Source organism: Bacillus rossius, chromosome 2 (genome assembly GCF_032445375.1).
Source record: "Bacillus rossius redtenbacheri isolate Brsri chromosome 2, Brsri_v3, whole genome shotgun sequence".
Taxonomy (NCBI): domain Eukaryota; kingdom Metazoa; phylum Arthropoda; class Insecta; order Phasmatodea; family Bacillidae; genus Bacillus; species Bacillus rossius.
In genome coordinates, this window is record NC_086331.1 from 107,318,921 (window position 1) to 107,335,160 (window position 16,240).

Consider the following 16,240-nt stretch of genomic DNA (forward strand, 5'->3'; position numbering starts at 1 on the left):
GGTCTAGTGCCAAGTGATGAGCCTTGGAAGATTGTCTCAATTTCTAATATTCTAAAACAAATACAGTGAATCCTCTATTTAACAAATCTCAAGGGACCAAAATTTATTGTGTTTGTTGTAAAGGGGTTTGTTAAATGGAGGTTTCGCACAATATATTTCTAATCATTAAGCTTCACATAAATGGCTAGAACTGTCTTTCTGACTGTTTAATACGATATGAGGAATTAAACATGAAAAAATACATAGAATACACTTGTTTAATGTCCAACCATTTGATGCTTGGAAATTATCAATTCCCATCCCCAGTGCTTCCTGGCGTGCCTTTTCTTGTAAAATCGGCCCAGAGACGTTGTTAGATGCACTAGCCTCCATTAGCCAGTCAAAAAGTATCTTGTCCAAATCATCATTTTTACATACTTTCACACGTTTTCGATTTGTTCCTACCAGAAAAGCATTGTTTAGATCTGTTCCCGGTTGGATAATATGGTCGAAAGTGTATACGCCGGGATGTCGAAACGTTTAGTTATATCACTTTATTTCCACCTTCATCAACTGTATTTAAAATTTCTAATTTTATTTTAATGTCAATCTGTCGCCGCTTTTTATGATTAGAATTCATTTTACAGTAGTACCGTGTTGATTTCCGTAACTACGTGTGGAAATAAACAGTGAAAACTGAAAAAACGGAAATTGTACTACACCATAGTTAAAAATATTTGCATGTGCGCATCTTTAACCATAGAAACGCAAAATATATTAGTTGTTCGTCTTGCCAGAGCGATGGTACGGGAGGTTTCCGCCACTAGCGCTAAATGTACCCGCCATTTTGAACAAAGTGTGGCATGTATACACGACGTGTGTTATCCATGATGCTTTGTTTATTTATTGTTTTCCGCGATGGTGCATATTATTTTAAGGTTATACGCACGTATTTTTAAGGAGTGAATGCAAAAAAATTAGAGGATGTCTTGTAGGAGATGTTTATTTTTGCGTGTTTTCCAAAAGCGGCAGTTCGTTGTAAAGAGAATCTCACTATTTCGGAACAAATAAAATTCAGTATTTAGAGGTTAAAACAGCATTGATCTTATGGAGGTTCAGCGGGACCAAAATTTTATTTCGTTGCATGGGGTTTTAAGTTAAATAGAATATTCGTTAATGGAGGTTTTACTGTATAGGGATATATTCTTTTCAGGTAGTGTAATTTTAGGGATTGTTTAACATTAGTTGAAACAAAAAACTGTACATTAAGAAAACTGCATAAATTGCAGAACATAAACAGCAAGAATGTAAAAAGGAGGTTATCATAGTAGTATTGAGAAATTCATTGTATCTATCACAAGTTGTGAGAGTTATGCTGGGTCATGTTGCTGGGGTCTCAGCTAAACATAATAAACATACATTGTTCTTAAGTTCTTATTGGATAGAGAAATTATAGATTCGTTTTGTACCATTTTGCTATGCTAACAACAAATATTAACAACAAAATCTTAAGATTTATACAATTCATAATTTAATGTTTTTTAATAAAAACAATTTGAAGCATTTTAAAGTTCTGGAATGCACATAAATGCCTAGTGAAAGACAGCAAGTTCATAAACTGAATACTTTAATAAGAAAATAAAACTATAAAAAGCAGTCATTTGTCTTACACAGTGAAGTCCTAAACTAGTAGTATGCAGATGGTTGAATATCAGAGTATGAATGTTTTGACATGCACATAAAGATGAACAGTGTATTTTAAACATTTACAGGGCAATATACAGTTATCAGCACACTGTTTCAACACAAAAACAGATGATTGAGAATTTGAGATGTTTTTTTTTTAATAAAAAGCATATTGTAATGAATGTGAGAATTCCTGTAAATTGTTTGACTAACCAGCATATTTTAATACTCTTTTGGAATGTACCCATGCAACCTCATTATTCTTAATGTCTATAACAATACTTTCATTATATCTTTATAAAATAATGAAAAATACAATGAAAATCATCACATATAATTATGTATTTGCTGAAGCACCAATTTCTTTCTTTTGCTATGTACTTAATTACATATTTGTTTCTAGAATGCTTTATTATTATTTATTAACTCAGCATCAACTTACTTCAATGTTGATATCTTTTACAACTTGGCCAACAATCTACCATTCATGCATTGGAATTTCTTTCAGAGAGTTTAAGTTGATAATTTACACAAATCCATTGGAAATGACTAAAGCTTTAGTCACAAGAAGCTTAAATGTGTGTCTTGCTAAACACATACCACACATTGTTGAGAGCAAGCAGAAATGTTATTGTGCCATTGCCAGCCATCTTAACAGATTTTTATTACTAAAAATTCATATGAACCTTTTCTCGCCATGAAACCACAACTACAATATACTCAAAATTTGAGATCTCATGGAACCTTCATAACATCATAAGCAACAATAATAATTGGTTAAATATTTATACATATTCATGATTAAAACCACTACCATCTGTATCACTTTCACATAGTTACACTGAAATATGAAATAGTATGCTTTGTGCTTAAGCTGAGAAAAGGTAACAGTTTAAATGTTAAGCTGAGAAAAGGTAACAAGCAAACATATATGTATTAAGGACATAACATTTCACACAAAATCAGGATCTTTATAAAACAAGTAGTATTTACAACTTTCTTCATCATATATTAGAAAATTTTAACTAAACCATTTTTGTGTCTATGTTTAACAATATCACATAAATAGTACTTCAGATACTCAAGATGGTGGTATTATGTATTTCCGAATAGATTTACAACCTGAAAAATATAAAACATACAGAAATTATTTAAAAGTACTACAGAAACTTCCAATGTAAGCACAAAAAATTACTTGAATTGTAAATAAAATAAAAATTAATTATGAAAACCATAAAATATTTTATCATATTAATGTCTCGAATAGTTGAAAAACTTCCATAAAAAAATTTTTTAGCAGCTCTTAATTCACAATTTTTTTTTTTTGTATTTTGATGATTAAAGGGCAGTTCACTATGAGATTAATTTCGTACTGACTTAAATACTAATGATACCTACAATATATATAGAATAATGTAATACTAATAATTACATATAATGGAATTATTCATTCCAAAGGTAAATATATGATGTATTTACTATTTACCTAAAACTAACATTTCAGTAAAAGTAAAGAAAAAAAAATTTACTCATTACATTTACCTCAAAAAAATAAAATTTACATACTATGAAAAAACATGCTGCATTTTTTTTAGCATAATTTACTAATTGTTTACTTAAAAATATATATATATATTGCAAGATAATATTTATAGTTTTATAAAATATTTACATTCTTATATAAATATATATATATATACACACAAGGCATTTGCTACAGCACTTCTTAGAAAGTTCTGCATTTTTATATGATTGGTTGTAGACCTATAAGTAAATCCAATATACTTCTATCTTAAGCCAAATTATAAATATGTCAAACTCTTTTGCATGTCAAACACCAAGCCCCTTCCGTACAAATTCTATGCAAAAAAATATATATATATACTCATATACAAGGTCTCAATCAAGAGTACCATAATAAAACATTGTAATGACATTGTAACTGGAAATATTATTCATTACTGATTAGGTGCAATGGTAGGACTTTGGGCAGGTGAAACAGCAGGTGTAACAACAGCAGCATCACTACTTCCACCAGATGTTGGCCCAGCAATTAACACTGCAAACATACAAGCACACAGCCATTACATCCAGGAATGTACACACACTAACTGATATGTATTTCTTTGTGTGGCATTTATTCTTTCAGATGTCAAAAAAAAAACACATTAATTATAAAATGCAATTCACAAAATACTATAAACAGATGATATTTAAAGAAAGAAATATTATAAGAAAACAAGTCCAGTACTTATAATCAACAACATTCCAATTTTTTTTCAGTCACTATATCAAGAAGCAACTTTACAAAAGACAAGGAAATAAACATTCCCTTCTCTGGGTAGAAATGAGCCGAGACTCAAAATACTGAGCAGAGTCGAGAGAGTAGCTACAGCTCGACAACTCAAAAGTAGAGTTCACAGAACTCAACAGGATGAGAATCAACTGTATTTGTCTTAAAACTCAATACATTTTTGACATGTGCAAAGAGGATTGAATCACATACCATTATTTTGCAGCATTTAAGTTTTTCTCAGTTTTCTTTAAGTACGGTTCATTTTAAATAATTTCATTGCCTAAAAAATATATTCCACTATTTATGTTTCAAAACACTTGAAAACAATGCTAATTTATAATGGCCTTGTGCCGTTTATCATAATTTTCGGGCACAAGTTTTGAATTTTAAATTTAATTTTTAATTTTTTAAGAAGGAAAACACATAAATAAGTTGCTTTTTAATTTCATTTAATTTTGTTTCCGTTACTGTACACTTTGACGTAATCTTGTGCAACCCAGTGCACCTGCGTTTGTTCGCAGGCCCAATTAGATACATTTGCTGACATTTGGTGATCGCAGCATCTCGGCAGCGGTTTGCATCACATTTTCTCCCTGTAACAGTATGACTTTTCGTGCTAGCGAACACTACCCCAAGCCCACTGCTAGCAACTTTCGTTTCTCGGAGGCAAGCATAGGTAAGCTGTTTGCCAGCATGTCGAGGACCATGTTACAGTCCTTGGCGACGCCTCGGGACTGTCCACACGACACCTTTCCCAGGCGACTTAGCAAGTTCTGACCCCCCTTCCCTCATCGCCCACCTGTGGCTTCACGAGAACTTCAACCCGGAGCATCGACCTCCCGTGAACTCGCTCAGGGTACATGGTCTGCCCAAGGACATTCGCCCTTGTCAAACAGAGCCCTAAGCGAAGCCTAGCGGCAGGAAAAATCCCTAACCTTGCTCTGTCTGCTGGTGGCGAGTGCGCCCAGAGCACTCGAGCGGACGTTTCTGTAACCCTCCAGGCAGGTTCTCATCTTGGCCACCAGAGCGCACTACTCATCCCTCCCATAAGAGACAGCTTGTCACAATCAACCTTGGCAGCAGTCGCAGTGCGATTGCGATCTTAGTTCGCCTGCGACTCGCGTGAGAGCGCGGCGAACGTTTTGCAGTCTGCTTCGCCCCTTCGGGCATCTCTGGACACCTTCGGGCAATAAACCACCCCCCCCCCCCCCCCCTCTTTGGATGGGGGCAGTTACTTTCTTTAATTAGGTGCACCAACGCCATTTTTCAAAGATTCGGCGAGCAGCATCTGGTCTGTGCGGACCACGCGTTGCGATTCGCGAGAGTCAATCTCTGTTGTTCTTCCAAGACTCGACACTACGTCATGTAGCCGCCAACGTCAAGGCATAGATGCCTTAATTTTCTTATTTTTAAATTTGGCTGCCCATAATAGTTTTTTTTTAATCTAAATTATTTTTTCTTCTCTCGTCATGACTACCGCGAACTTCCGCGCCGAGAGCTGCCTTCTCTGCTCCTGGAGCCCGCCTACATGACTTCACCCTGCTGTTTGGGTAAGTGATCGTCATATTTCCCCCCCCCCTTTTTTTGCCTTTCCCTGGGCATAGTCTTGCCCAGACTTAGCCGCCTGTTAACCAGTCTAAGTCATTTGGGACTTTGGTTACAGGCGGGGTGCAAGAATAATGAGAAAGAATAATGTGCAAGATTAGCTTCAAGATTTGCACACCAAATTAGAATGGAACTTCACTGCCAAATTAGCAGTCCGTGATTGGGCTCATGCAGTCAGAAGTTTTCCCCCCTCTCCGGTCGATATACAAGTTTGTACATAAAATGATTTCTTCTGGATTTTAATCTATCGAAACCTCCAGTGCCAGGAACACCAGTTTTCAGAACACAGGATTTAGTTAAATTCATTTCAAAAGAAAATTAAAAACAAAATGTAATTGTCTTTCTTTTGAGCCTGTGAGCTCACGTAAAACCAGGGTCAAGTTTAAGAGATATGGTTGTTTTACTTTTATATGTATTTTGTTGCCCTGGGGTTACCTCCTGTTTGTTATTAATATATTTTAATACATGTGTACTTAAAGTTAAAGATAAAAGAAAAGAAAAACTAAGTAAATTATTTTAGTAAAAGGGCAGTTATATAAATCAAACCAGCAGTCTTCTTATTTCATTATTATTCATCCTCGATCCACATAGCCTCCTAGAGTTCCTAGTAGGTTATGAGTAAATTTCTTTGTACGACATCTGGGCACCTCTATGATTATTGTTGTTGTTTTGTTTTCTGGGCTGACGCTCCCAAGGCCTTAATTTTTACTTATTAATTTATTGAGTGTTTACCTGCAGCCCAGTGTACGTAACAGCCTGCTGTACATCCTAGATTTGTAATACAACAAACAAACTAACTACAAAAAGAAAATATTTTCATTTCGGGAATGTACCTTTTTTTCTACTACCGCAGCAATCAATAGTATCATTTGGTACAAACAGGAGATACAGCATGTACAGTAAGTCCTCTATTTACGTCGTACCGATTTAAGTCGTTTCGGATTAACGTCGCTAATGTTTGAGTACTCATGTTTCAATTTAAGTTGTCGCCGATTCACAATAACGTCGTTTACAATGACCGTAAATCTTTATTTTAACCAAAACACCGTATATAATTCGTTTATAATTCTTTGTTTCCTTCGGTAGTTAATTTATGCTATGTAGCGTAAGCTACACGTTCACCGCCTTATCTTATCATACATCATGAGGGACGCTTCCTGCTCTCCGCTGCTCTCTGCGCGGTGATGCAATACTACCAGCCCGCCCGCTCGGCCACCCACGTATCTCGCACGTAGAAGTGTTATCTACTTCCCGCAACGACACAGCATTTTTCTTACCCCTTCCGGCCGACCTTGGGCCGTGGCCGGCCGGTGGCATGAAACATGGCTCATTTTGCGTCGTTTCTATTTACGTCGCGGTTTTCAGGAACGTAACCCCGACGTAAACCGAGGACTTACTGTATCTACATATCTTTGCTACTCTAGAGAAAATGGTGGACTGCTTTATTTATTTTTCTTTAAAACAAAAGTTGTTACATATTATGATACCACCTAAAGATGAAATTTGAAAATGCCTAAATATGAAAGTAAAATATTTTTTTAAAACTTTTTCATTTTGTTAAAGTTTGTGCACATTTTCTTTTAGCAAGTCCATTGAAAAATGTAAAAAAAAAAAAAAACCTTTAAGATAGCTTCTCTTTCAGGGAAAGAATAAAAAAATTTCAGACAATATATTTTTAGGTACATTTTATGTTGCTAGGTTATACGCCTGGTTTCTAAAAATGTTCAATAGTCTGAAGGGCTATGAAGTCTAGGTCATAAATATGAAGGAAAGCCTCTTCTCAATTAAAAAAAAAAAATTATATAAAAACTTCCAATTTATTTTTATTTCCTGACATGTTTTTGAATCATTCTCTATGAGGGTGCAGTGATATTTTACCATTTTAACACTTGGTTAGGTTAGGCTAGCTACATTAAAAATACTGCAAATTACTCATTTCAAATGCAGCTTCATTAACCTAATTAACAGTTCAAATGATATAACAGTATTTTTAATGTAGCTAACCCATGCAATTTCACAGCATTTTAAATTTAGCTAACCTTACCAACTAACGGTCCACACTATTTTAAAGTATTATAAATGTAGCTAACCTTCCTCACCCGACCACCCTCACAGTATCACAGTTGTATTTGTAATATATAAACCCTAACCAACCACTAATTAAAATGGAAAATAATGGGTAAATTACTTAAAGTATGACAATGATTCACAAACAAGTTTAGAAAAGAAAGAAAAAGAGAATTTGGAATTTTATTTTTTAAGAGGCTAGCCTTCAGAAATACCATTTAAGAAAATTTAAGGTGACATCATGTAAAATGAGAAAAACCATATGAATATGTGATTAAGATCACAGGCTTTCGCAGCCATTGTCTGGAGTTGCTTGGCTTCTGGGTTGTAACTGTGTTGAAGGCGAAGACATCAACGTTTCAGTCAAAGTTGCAGTTGCCATTATTAGGGAGCAGTTACGTACTGAGGTGTATATTGCTTTTCTATTTTCTAATTTTTAATTCACTAAATCATACAATTTTCCTTGACTTCAAAGACATTCAAAACTAAGTTTTCCAGAATTCTGTGGGAACAAAATATTCAATTTAAAAAAAAAATTATCATAAAAAACTGGTACAATTTTTAATCATATTCCACTCATACGCTTTACACAAGTGACTAATATGTAGAAGACAAATGGACTCTTAAATGGTTCCAATGGTACAGTAACATAAACCTGATCCCAAAATTTCTGTAACTACTCGAGCTTGACTTGATCTGTAAGGACTCTAACTCCACCAAAAGATAATATGACTCACCCCAAAAATTTACAGGCTCGCCCAATTTGAGCTAGCTACCTACAGAGCTAATTTTTACAAGTTATTTATGTTGTAAATTATTTCAACTAACAAACACATTTATTTATTACTTGTAAATCCAGTTAATGTTATTTTGCTGTTATATTTAGCAACCTGTTCATTGCCCTCATTTAGTTTTTGGCAGTCAGTTGTTAGCCTACATGACCTTTGGAAGAAACAAATGTGTGTTAATAAAATAAAAAATTGAATTGACCCTAAATTAAATCTCTCTCTTCAATACACGACATCATTTTAGGAGAACGTAGTAATTTTTATAAAAGGGAAATACTTATAAAGCATTTAACAGACTGTAGTGGGATGATGGCAATTGTTATCTACAAACACATGCTTACAGACTGTTCAACAATCAACCAATTGCTGTTGGCTAGCAATTGAAAATTATGGTATTATTTAATGGTTAGCAAAAATTTCAAATTTTTTTGTTTGTGATTTATTTTGCAGAAAAATGTTTGAATTTGGATAAAGCCATATAACCTTGGCTCTAGTTACTGTTTAAATTAGCTAGCAAATACTATACTCAATATGACATTACCAATATTAGGTCATGCTATGAATTAATTTTATTCAATACTCACCAATAATGATAGCAAGCACAACCAGAGCTATCACTCCCATTATAATCATCATCTGAAAAAAATACAAAATAAATATGGTTAACCTCACAAGTCAAACAGCAAATCAATTAAATGTATTCAAGCACATATTCAAAAGTTCCACTATTAAATATTTTATCCATGGTGTGAGTCGTCAGTTTTTCTGTAACATGAATGAAATACAAATGGAAAGAATGATTTTACATACAGTAATTGAAATCTAAAAAGTGTCTACACACTAATGCCACCCCTCAGAGCCCCTCAGCCCCTTCTATGTATCAGTACAGTGTTGCACATACAGAACTGTTCATTGAGTAGAAAAGCACCCTACAACTAGGGCGGCAAATGGACAAGTAATAGTAGTGTATGTTATCATTGCATCATATCTTTTATTGCTACACTTGTGCGGCGAAATCTGCCTAGTAGACATGGAGGCTTGGAGTCATCAGTGAGCGCCAGACCAGGCAGAATGTCTGCCGCCTACGCAACACCTTCAACAACACTGTCCCATCCGAAAAATTCATAGTCCTCTAGTTACATAAATTTTTAGGGTTGAGTTAAGTTTTTAATTTGTTTAATTGAGCAGTATAAATATAAGATATGATCACAGAAACCTGACAGACTGCTTGTATAGGTTTTTAGTGTAAAACTGCACACAAAACCATCAGTTAACTTTTGCTATCTTGTAGATTAGTTAGGTTTCGTGCTACCAAGACTGAAAACCTAAACACTCATGTCTAACTACGAACACTGTATGCTTGCGCTACTTCTGCGCCAGAGGGCAGGTACACTTGTGTTGTACCTGTACAGGATGAAGCTGACACGTGGCCAGGTCCTATCGGGAGGCCTAAGAACCCACAGAAAAAGGTCCGTGCAATGACAAACCACCGAGTTTCACTGACCTGTGTGCCTTCCATTACCCTCACGCACCACGTGGCCCGACTCGTGAGTCCGCACACTCGTGCACCAAGCATTCCAGTTTCCAAATTTAACACTTACCCACCCATTCACCACTATAGAAGCTCTGCACATTCATCACCAAATAATAATACAGTATGAATGGGACCCACAGTATTGCTTTGTTTTCTGAAAGCGTGCCAACACACTTATACCTAACTGTATCACCATACCTGCCAACCTTACAGAAAAGCAATTAGTACAATTTACAAAAGAAAATAGTACAATTTACAAAAGAAAATAGTACAATTATAGTACAATCATTGAAAGGCAATTTTTATACGTAATACAGGCGCGACAAAAATTATTTTGTTTTGCATACATAATGTTCACGAAAAAAACTGTAAAAAACAATATGGTAATAATTTGGTTTTGGAAACATACCTTTTTTTTAATGATTCTAAGTACATGTCACTGGATACATATCATGGTGCTTGAATACGTTATTCATTTTTTCTGCAGCAGGGATACATGTGTGGCAGATTTAGCTTTCTTGAGAAAAGTTTCATCGAAGTCTTGTTCATAACAAATGCTGTTAGTACATTTTGCCAACAATATATTGTTTAAAACTTTGTCTGACATTGAAGCTCTGAAAGTGGTCCTATTTTTTTTAATGCTGCTAAAAACCCTCTCACACTCAGCATTGCTATGTGGAATAACCAACACTGATAGCATTACATGAGCAACTCTGTCATACTTAAGACCACCAACACCACTACCTATTTTCCCTATGTAAGACCACAACTTGTCTATTCTCTCCACTGAATCCAATGGGATGTCATTGTCCACCTGCAAAGAACAAAACTGTTGTTGAAGAATGTCTAGTGCCTCTTCACGTGTCTCCCCATCCTTGACAAGCAGAACAGCAGGAAACATGTTCACAAAATACTTCACTGAAGAAAATGATGAGCTCTCAATATTTTTCACATTAACCACTTCAGCATGCTTTAAAATTTCATTTTTCAAGGGAAATTTCAAAATAATGTAATCACATGAGAGTTTAAAGAAATTCCTAACTGATCTGTAAAACTTAGATTTGTCAGACTGTGTCAATGTAGCCACTACTTTTGATGCATTGCAACCCACAACTAGGTCTTCATCGGACTTCTGGCTTGTAGCACTATTGTACAGAACATCAAGTACTGGTGTTGTCTTGATGACATGAGGTTTTACAAATTTCACAAGCAATTCTTTTAACACGTCTGCCAAAAATCCCCTAAGAAGATGTATGTGAGGTGTTTGAGATTGCAGGATAACATTTGTCTTATCAAAAACAGGAATAACATGCCACAAAAAATAACAAACTGCTTTATTTAGGTCATCAGTGAGAAACATGAAAACTCTCTCTTGACGTGACAAAATTGGAATGGTTTTTTGCTCTACTGGTTCACATGACTGCTTGATCTTCTTGCCATAACAAAAGTTATCTGAAGTTGAAGTTCTTTTTAAGGAACTTTCACCTGAACGCAAGCCTGCATTTCTGTTTTCATCTGAAGCTCTGCAAGAACTTTCTTCGACTTTACCTGGCAACTTCTTAGGGATTTTGTACAAATGTAAAGAACCTTTTGTACATTCAAGCTTATTATCTACTTCTTCTTTATAAAACCACATTAAGGGTTGCCACAAATCTATTAACCTACCGATACACTCTCCCAGGGATAGCCACCTAGTGGAGACATGTTTCAAGAATTTCTTTGATTTTTTGTCACAGAGGATTTGCAAATTCTTGAGCTGCTCTTTACGTTTAGCACTTTTATGCAAATAGTAGTAAATATCAACAAGGATTTCATCTACACGAACATGAAGCCCTGTGGAACCCTTTTCTGCTGCTAAGTGCAGTAAATGGCATGCACATCCCAAAACAATAATATTTTCATTATGTTGTTGAAGTTCTGCGGCTACACCATTTTTGTGGCCAATCATGACCGATGCATTATCGGAACCTAGGGCAATGCAATTTCTAACAGGAATGGAATGCTTTTATAAACTGTTGAGTAACATTTTCCCAATGTTTTTCCCAGTTGCAGCACCCTCTAACGGTACAATTTCAAGCAAATCCATTTTGATTTGAGAATCTTTTTCACTAAAATAGGTCACTATAACTGGGTAAAGCTTAGAATCATCGTTGCTCCCATCTGTAGCAATTGAAAATGGAACTTTTTTCAACATACCTGCTGTAACATTTTGACGCTCACTTGCCATTTCTGCAATTATTGCAGCGGTTTTGGTGCGTCCACAACTGTATTTCTTAGGTTCTTCGCTCCTGGGAAACATTTTTCTCAACAAAGGTCCAGCATGATCTGCTACTGACACCGGCAGGTTATGTTCCAGAATAAATGATGTGAAATAACATTCTGCTCGAATAACACTAAAATTGTCACTTTGAACACTAAAAAAATTACTAATGTTGGTTGAACTTCCAAGTGAAGCATTCCTTGTGTGTTTCAATGTTCCTTCGTGAACTTTCAAGTCATTTCTACCCCCGTGCGAAATATTTATTTCACACGAGCAATAAGCACAGAAAGCATAATTGACGCCAGTTTTTTGAACGCCTAACCCACGGAATTTCTTTACTATAACAATCTAAAAATACTTGGTTATAAGATTTCTTTTTCTGTTTACTCGCCATTTTTACCGCGAATTTCCGCGCATGCTTGAAAACAAACAATTCCCGTACGCGTAGGTGTAGCTTCTCCCTGTAGCAAACACGGTAATTTTCCACTGCCAATGGCGTTCAAGGTTACGTTCGTACAATGAGTGAATATTACAGTACGCTGTAGTGAAAATATGGCATAACTACTACAAATGGAGTATGCTAGTTCCGAAAATACAGTATTACGAGCTTTCTTTATTATCTACTAAACGTCTTCTGTTGTGTACAATCTTGATACCGCATGTCGCATGTTCGATACCGTAATTGTATGACATCAGTATAGATTTACTGTTACGAATCACCCAAATGAGACAAAAATTGGAAAAAGCTTTGAAATCATACACTAATTTACACGAATAGTACAATCGTACATTAGGACGCAAAATCGTATAAGTTGGCAGCTATGTATCACCTTGTAAAATAGAATGTTTCACCACATTAACTTGCCTCAATAAGTACGTAAAATAAGTAAATTACTGTTTTGTTCATAGTAATGGATTGGGCATACTCACTTCCACGTTCCTAACTTCTAAAAGAAATTTTTTTTTAATGAAAATGAAGATTAAAATATTTGAAGTGATTTTTTTTTTATAAATATTTGTCACTTCTTCCATCATCACAAGACAAAATGCCTTATTTCACTTTAATATAACAGAATGAGTGGCATGAAAACAGATAGTTAAGTGTGAAGTATATTATGTATATTTAGACAAAATATGCACAAAAAGGCCCAAATTAAGAAATTTAACCTTAAAATTCTAGTTCACTATGAAGTTGATTGGCTACTTGGCACTAAATGCAAAGAAAATCACATCACTACTCTCACGGAAAAAAAAGCTGTAACGGATTTAAAAAAAAATCTTTATGTTACTTGCTGACTTCTAGGGTCTCAACTGGTGCCTTAGTTCCCGTCTTTATTTATCACCATCATTTAACAAGGCCACAAATTCTTTCTTACGGAATAAAAAACAACAAACGAAGCCAACCTAAGTTACAGAGCTCTCCTTGCAATATTCCTAGCAGTGACTTATTATAAGAAATAAATACATTTTTTACTCAATACATAAAGAATGTGTAAAGAAATATTTATAATGTGTAGCCTAAACAATGCACACTATATATTACAACAGTTTAATGCCGCAAAAAATTTTCAGTTTGCACATTATTACATATTTTTCAAAAAAATATATTGAATATAGTCTCAGAAGAAAAACACATTTACAGATTAAGAAATCTTATGTACTTTTACAGCATGATTTTACTTTAATGCCAAAAGCAGAAACATAATTAAAAAGCATAACTCAAAGACTAATAAGAATCAGTAGAGCAGATTTCCAGAACTTGAACAAGTTTTTAACTGTTCCACAAACATAGAAATACTTTATTATCCTTGAAGTGCAGTACCTTTATGTTTTTCCACCAGTATTTTCTTTTCAGCTTTCCTGCTTGTTGTTCAAACTGGGATGCTCCTTGCTGTAACGCATCTGCAAATGAAAAATAATCCATACGGTATTATCCCTTAGAGACCATGCTGGTACTTATCACACATAAACATAACCTCTGCGTAGTAACCGTGTCTTGCTTAATGATAATGGAGGTTATACATAGGTATAGGTAAACCAACATGAGAGATCAAACTGCTGACAATTACTATTTTGAATATTACAATTATTAACTCGCAATTTAAAATAGTGAAAGGCCTTTTTCTACAGTTCTAAATTTTGTTGGTATATCATCTAAGAACCTTCAGAAAAGACCAATCAAATTATAAACAAAACATCAATGAGTTAAATTGATGTATTTATTAAAAATAAATGAAATCAATTTAATAAAAATAAATACATTGGTATATGAATCAAAGAGCTACATAAATATAATCATGCCTTTAAAATAATCTAATAGTAATAAGTAATGCTAAAAACTGGATAATATTATTGAACTTAAAATTTGAAAAACCAGCACTTTCAATCGTTTCAAATGTACAACTTATACCACATTAAATATAATACCACAAAATTTTTAATTCATCTACTGTATAAGTGATCCCATTCAGCATTAAAGTATAATACATAGTATACAATTACGAAAGTCCCTACTGATTATAAATTGTACTTTTAGAACATCAAAACAACAATAACAGAATGTGTATTTATGTGCTAACAGTTAAAGGTTGTTTTGAAATGTATTTAGGCTTCAGGTCTTGTCTACATCAAGGCTTATACATAGAAAAACATACAACAAACATCATTCAGGAATATTTGGTAAGAAATAGGCCATGACTAGGGCTGGGCGATTAATCGAAAATCACAGTTTCGATTTGATTCCATAAATAATTGAAATTGTATCTTTTGTTTAAATTAAGATTCCAAAAATTCTAATTTTGGCTAGGTCATTTGCATGGTGACAATTTCCCAACATTGTTTATTTTGCACATAAAGGTGTGGAATATAACTATGTATGTACGTAAAACCTCAACAAATATTCCATTTAGCGACGTTCTTCGTATGTACTACGAACTTTGGTACTGCCAAACAATCGTGATACATAATGCAATTTTTACCTCTCATCCTGTAAATAACAACACTCATTTTGTTCAAAATAGGAAAAATTCTCTTTACTACAAACGGCCGACATACACATTAATTATGCAATTGGAAAGTCCTCGAACCAATCGTAAACTACGTTTTAATTTCTGGGATGTGATTATAACCTCGATCACCGAAAGCAGTAAATAAATAAGCTCTAAGTACATTAGCTTCATAGATATTATACCGACGTGCATGCAACACTTCCCACAAAATGGCTTCTGAATTGAGTGCCTGCAACTTAAGCGCTAATGGTGGCAGACTTTAGTACCGTGGCTTGGACATAAAAAACGTCCGACTCTTCCATCGAAGCTGTGCATAAAACAGCAGTCATTGCACTGTATCTGTGATAACCACTTTTTTTTTGTTTCGGGGATCCGGTTCCGTGTATTTTGTTTATGTATTTTAAGGAAGTAAGTTTGATAGCTACATATGTGGTAAGTGTGTTCTTTGTCTTTACATATTCCTCGACTGCAGTATCACGCATATCGACTTAATGCAAGTGTGATAGTTCTGTAGCAATGAGAAATGACCCATTATTTTTTTTTCTTTTAACACGTACAATACCGTGTTGAGTTTCTAGCGTGAAAACAATCTTTGTTTTGATTGCAGAAATGAGTGAAAACGTGAAAGGTGTATTTAAACCTCGAAGTGGAGTTTGGAAATTTTAGGAAAAAGTGTCCGAAACTCATTCAAAGTGCAAAACATGCAGCAACAAACTTAAACAAGTTCACAGGAGCACAACCAGCATGGCGAAACATCTCGCAAAACACACAGACGTATATTCAGAATTGTTAAAATTGCAATCTCAAATGAAATCTGTGGTACTTCCATCTTCATCTGTACCCAAACATAAAATTGTCCAGCAGACATTGCAAACTGCATTGTCTTGGCAAGAAAAATATGCTAATGATCATCCAGAGCAGTTTCCATTACTAATGCAATAGGCAAATGTTGGCAACAGATCTTCAACTTTTCAGCATGGTCCAAGATACAGGTTTTAGAGACCCCATGTCACTGGT

General features: G+C 34.6%; 1 protein-coding gene across 1 annotated transcript in view; it reads right to left on the reverse strand.

Moving 5' to 3' along the window:
* Positions 1–1,589: 1,589 nt before the first annotated feature.
* The window catches only part of LOC134529582 (vesicle-associated membrane protein 2-like), a 34,599-nt gene continuing 19,948 nt past the window's right edge, over positions 1,590–16,240 (reverse strand). The window contains exons 4-6 of the mRNA XM_063363821.1: positions 14,038–14,117; positions 9,006–9,057; positions 1,590–3,724 (exon numbers count right to left, since the gene is read on the reverse strand). Coding sequence (XP_063219891.1) covers positions 3,624–3,724; positions 9,006–9,057; positions 14,038–14,117 — 233 coding nt within the window. The 3' untranslated portion in view covers positions 1,590–3,623. The remainder of the gene's footprint in view (positions 3,725–9,005; positions 9,058–14,037; positions 14,118–16,240) is intronic.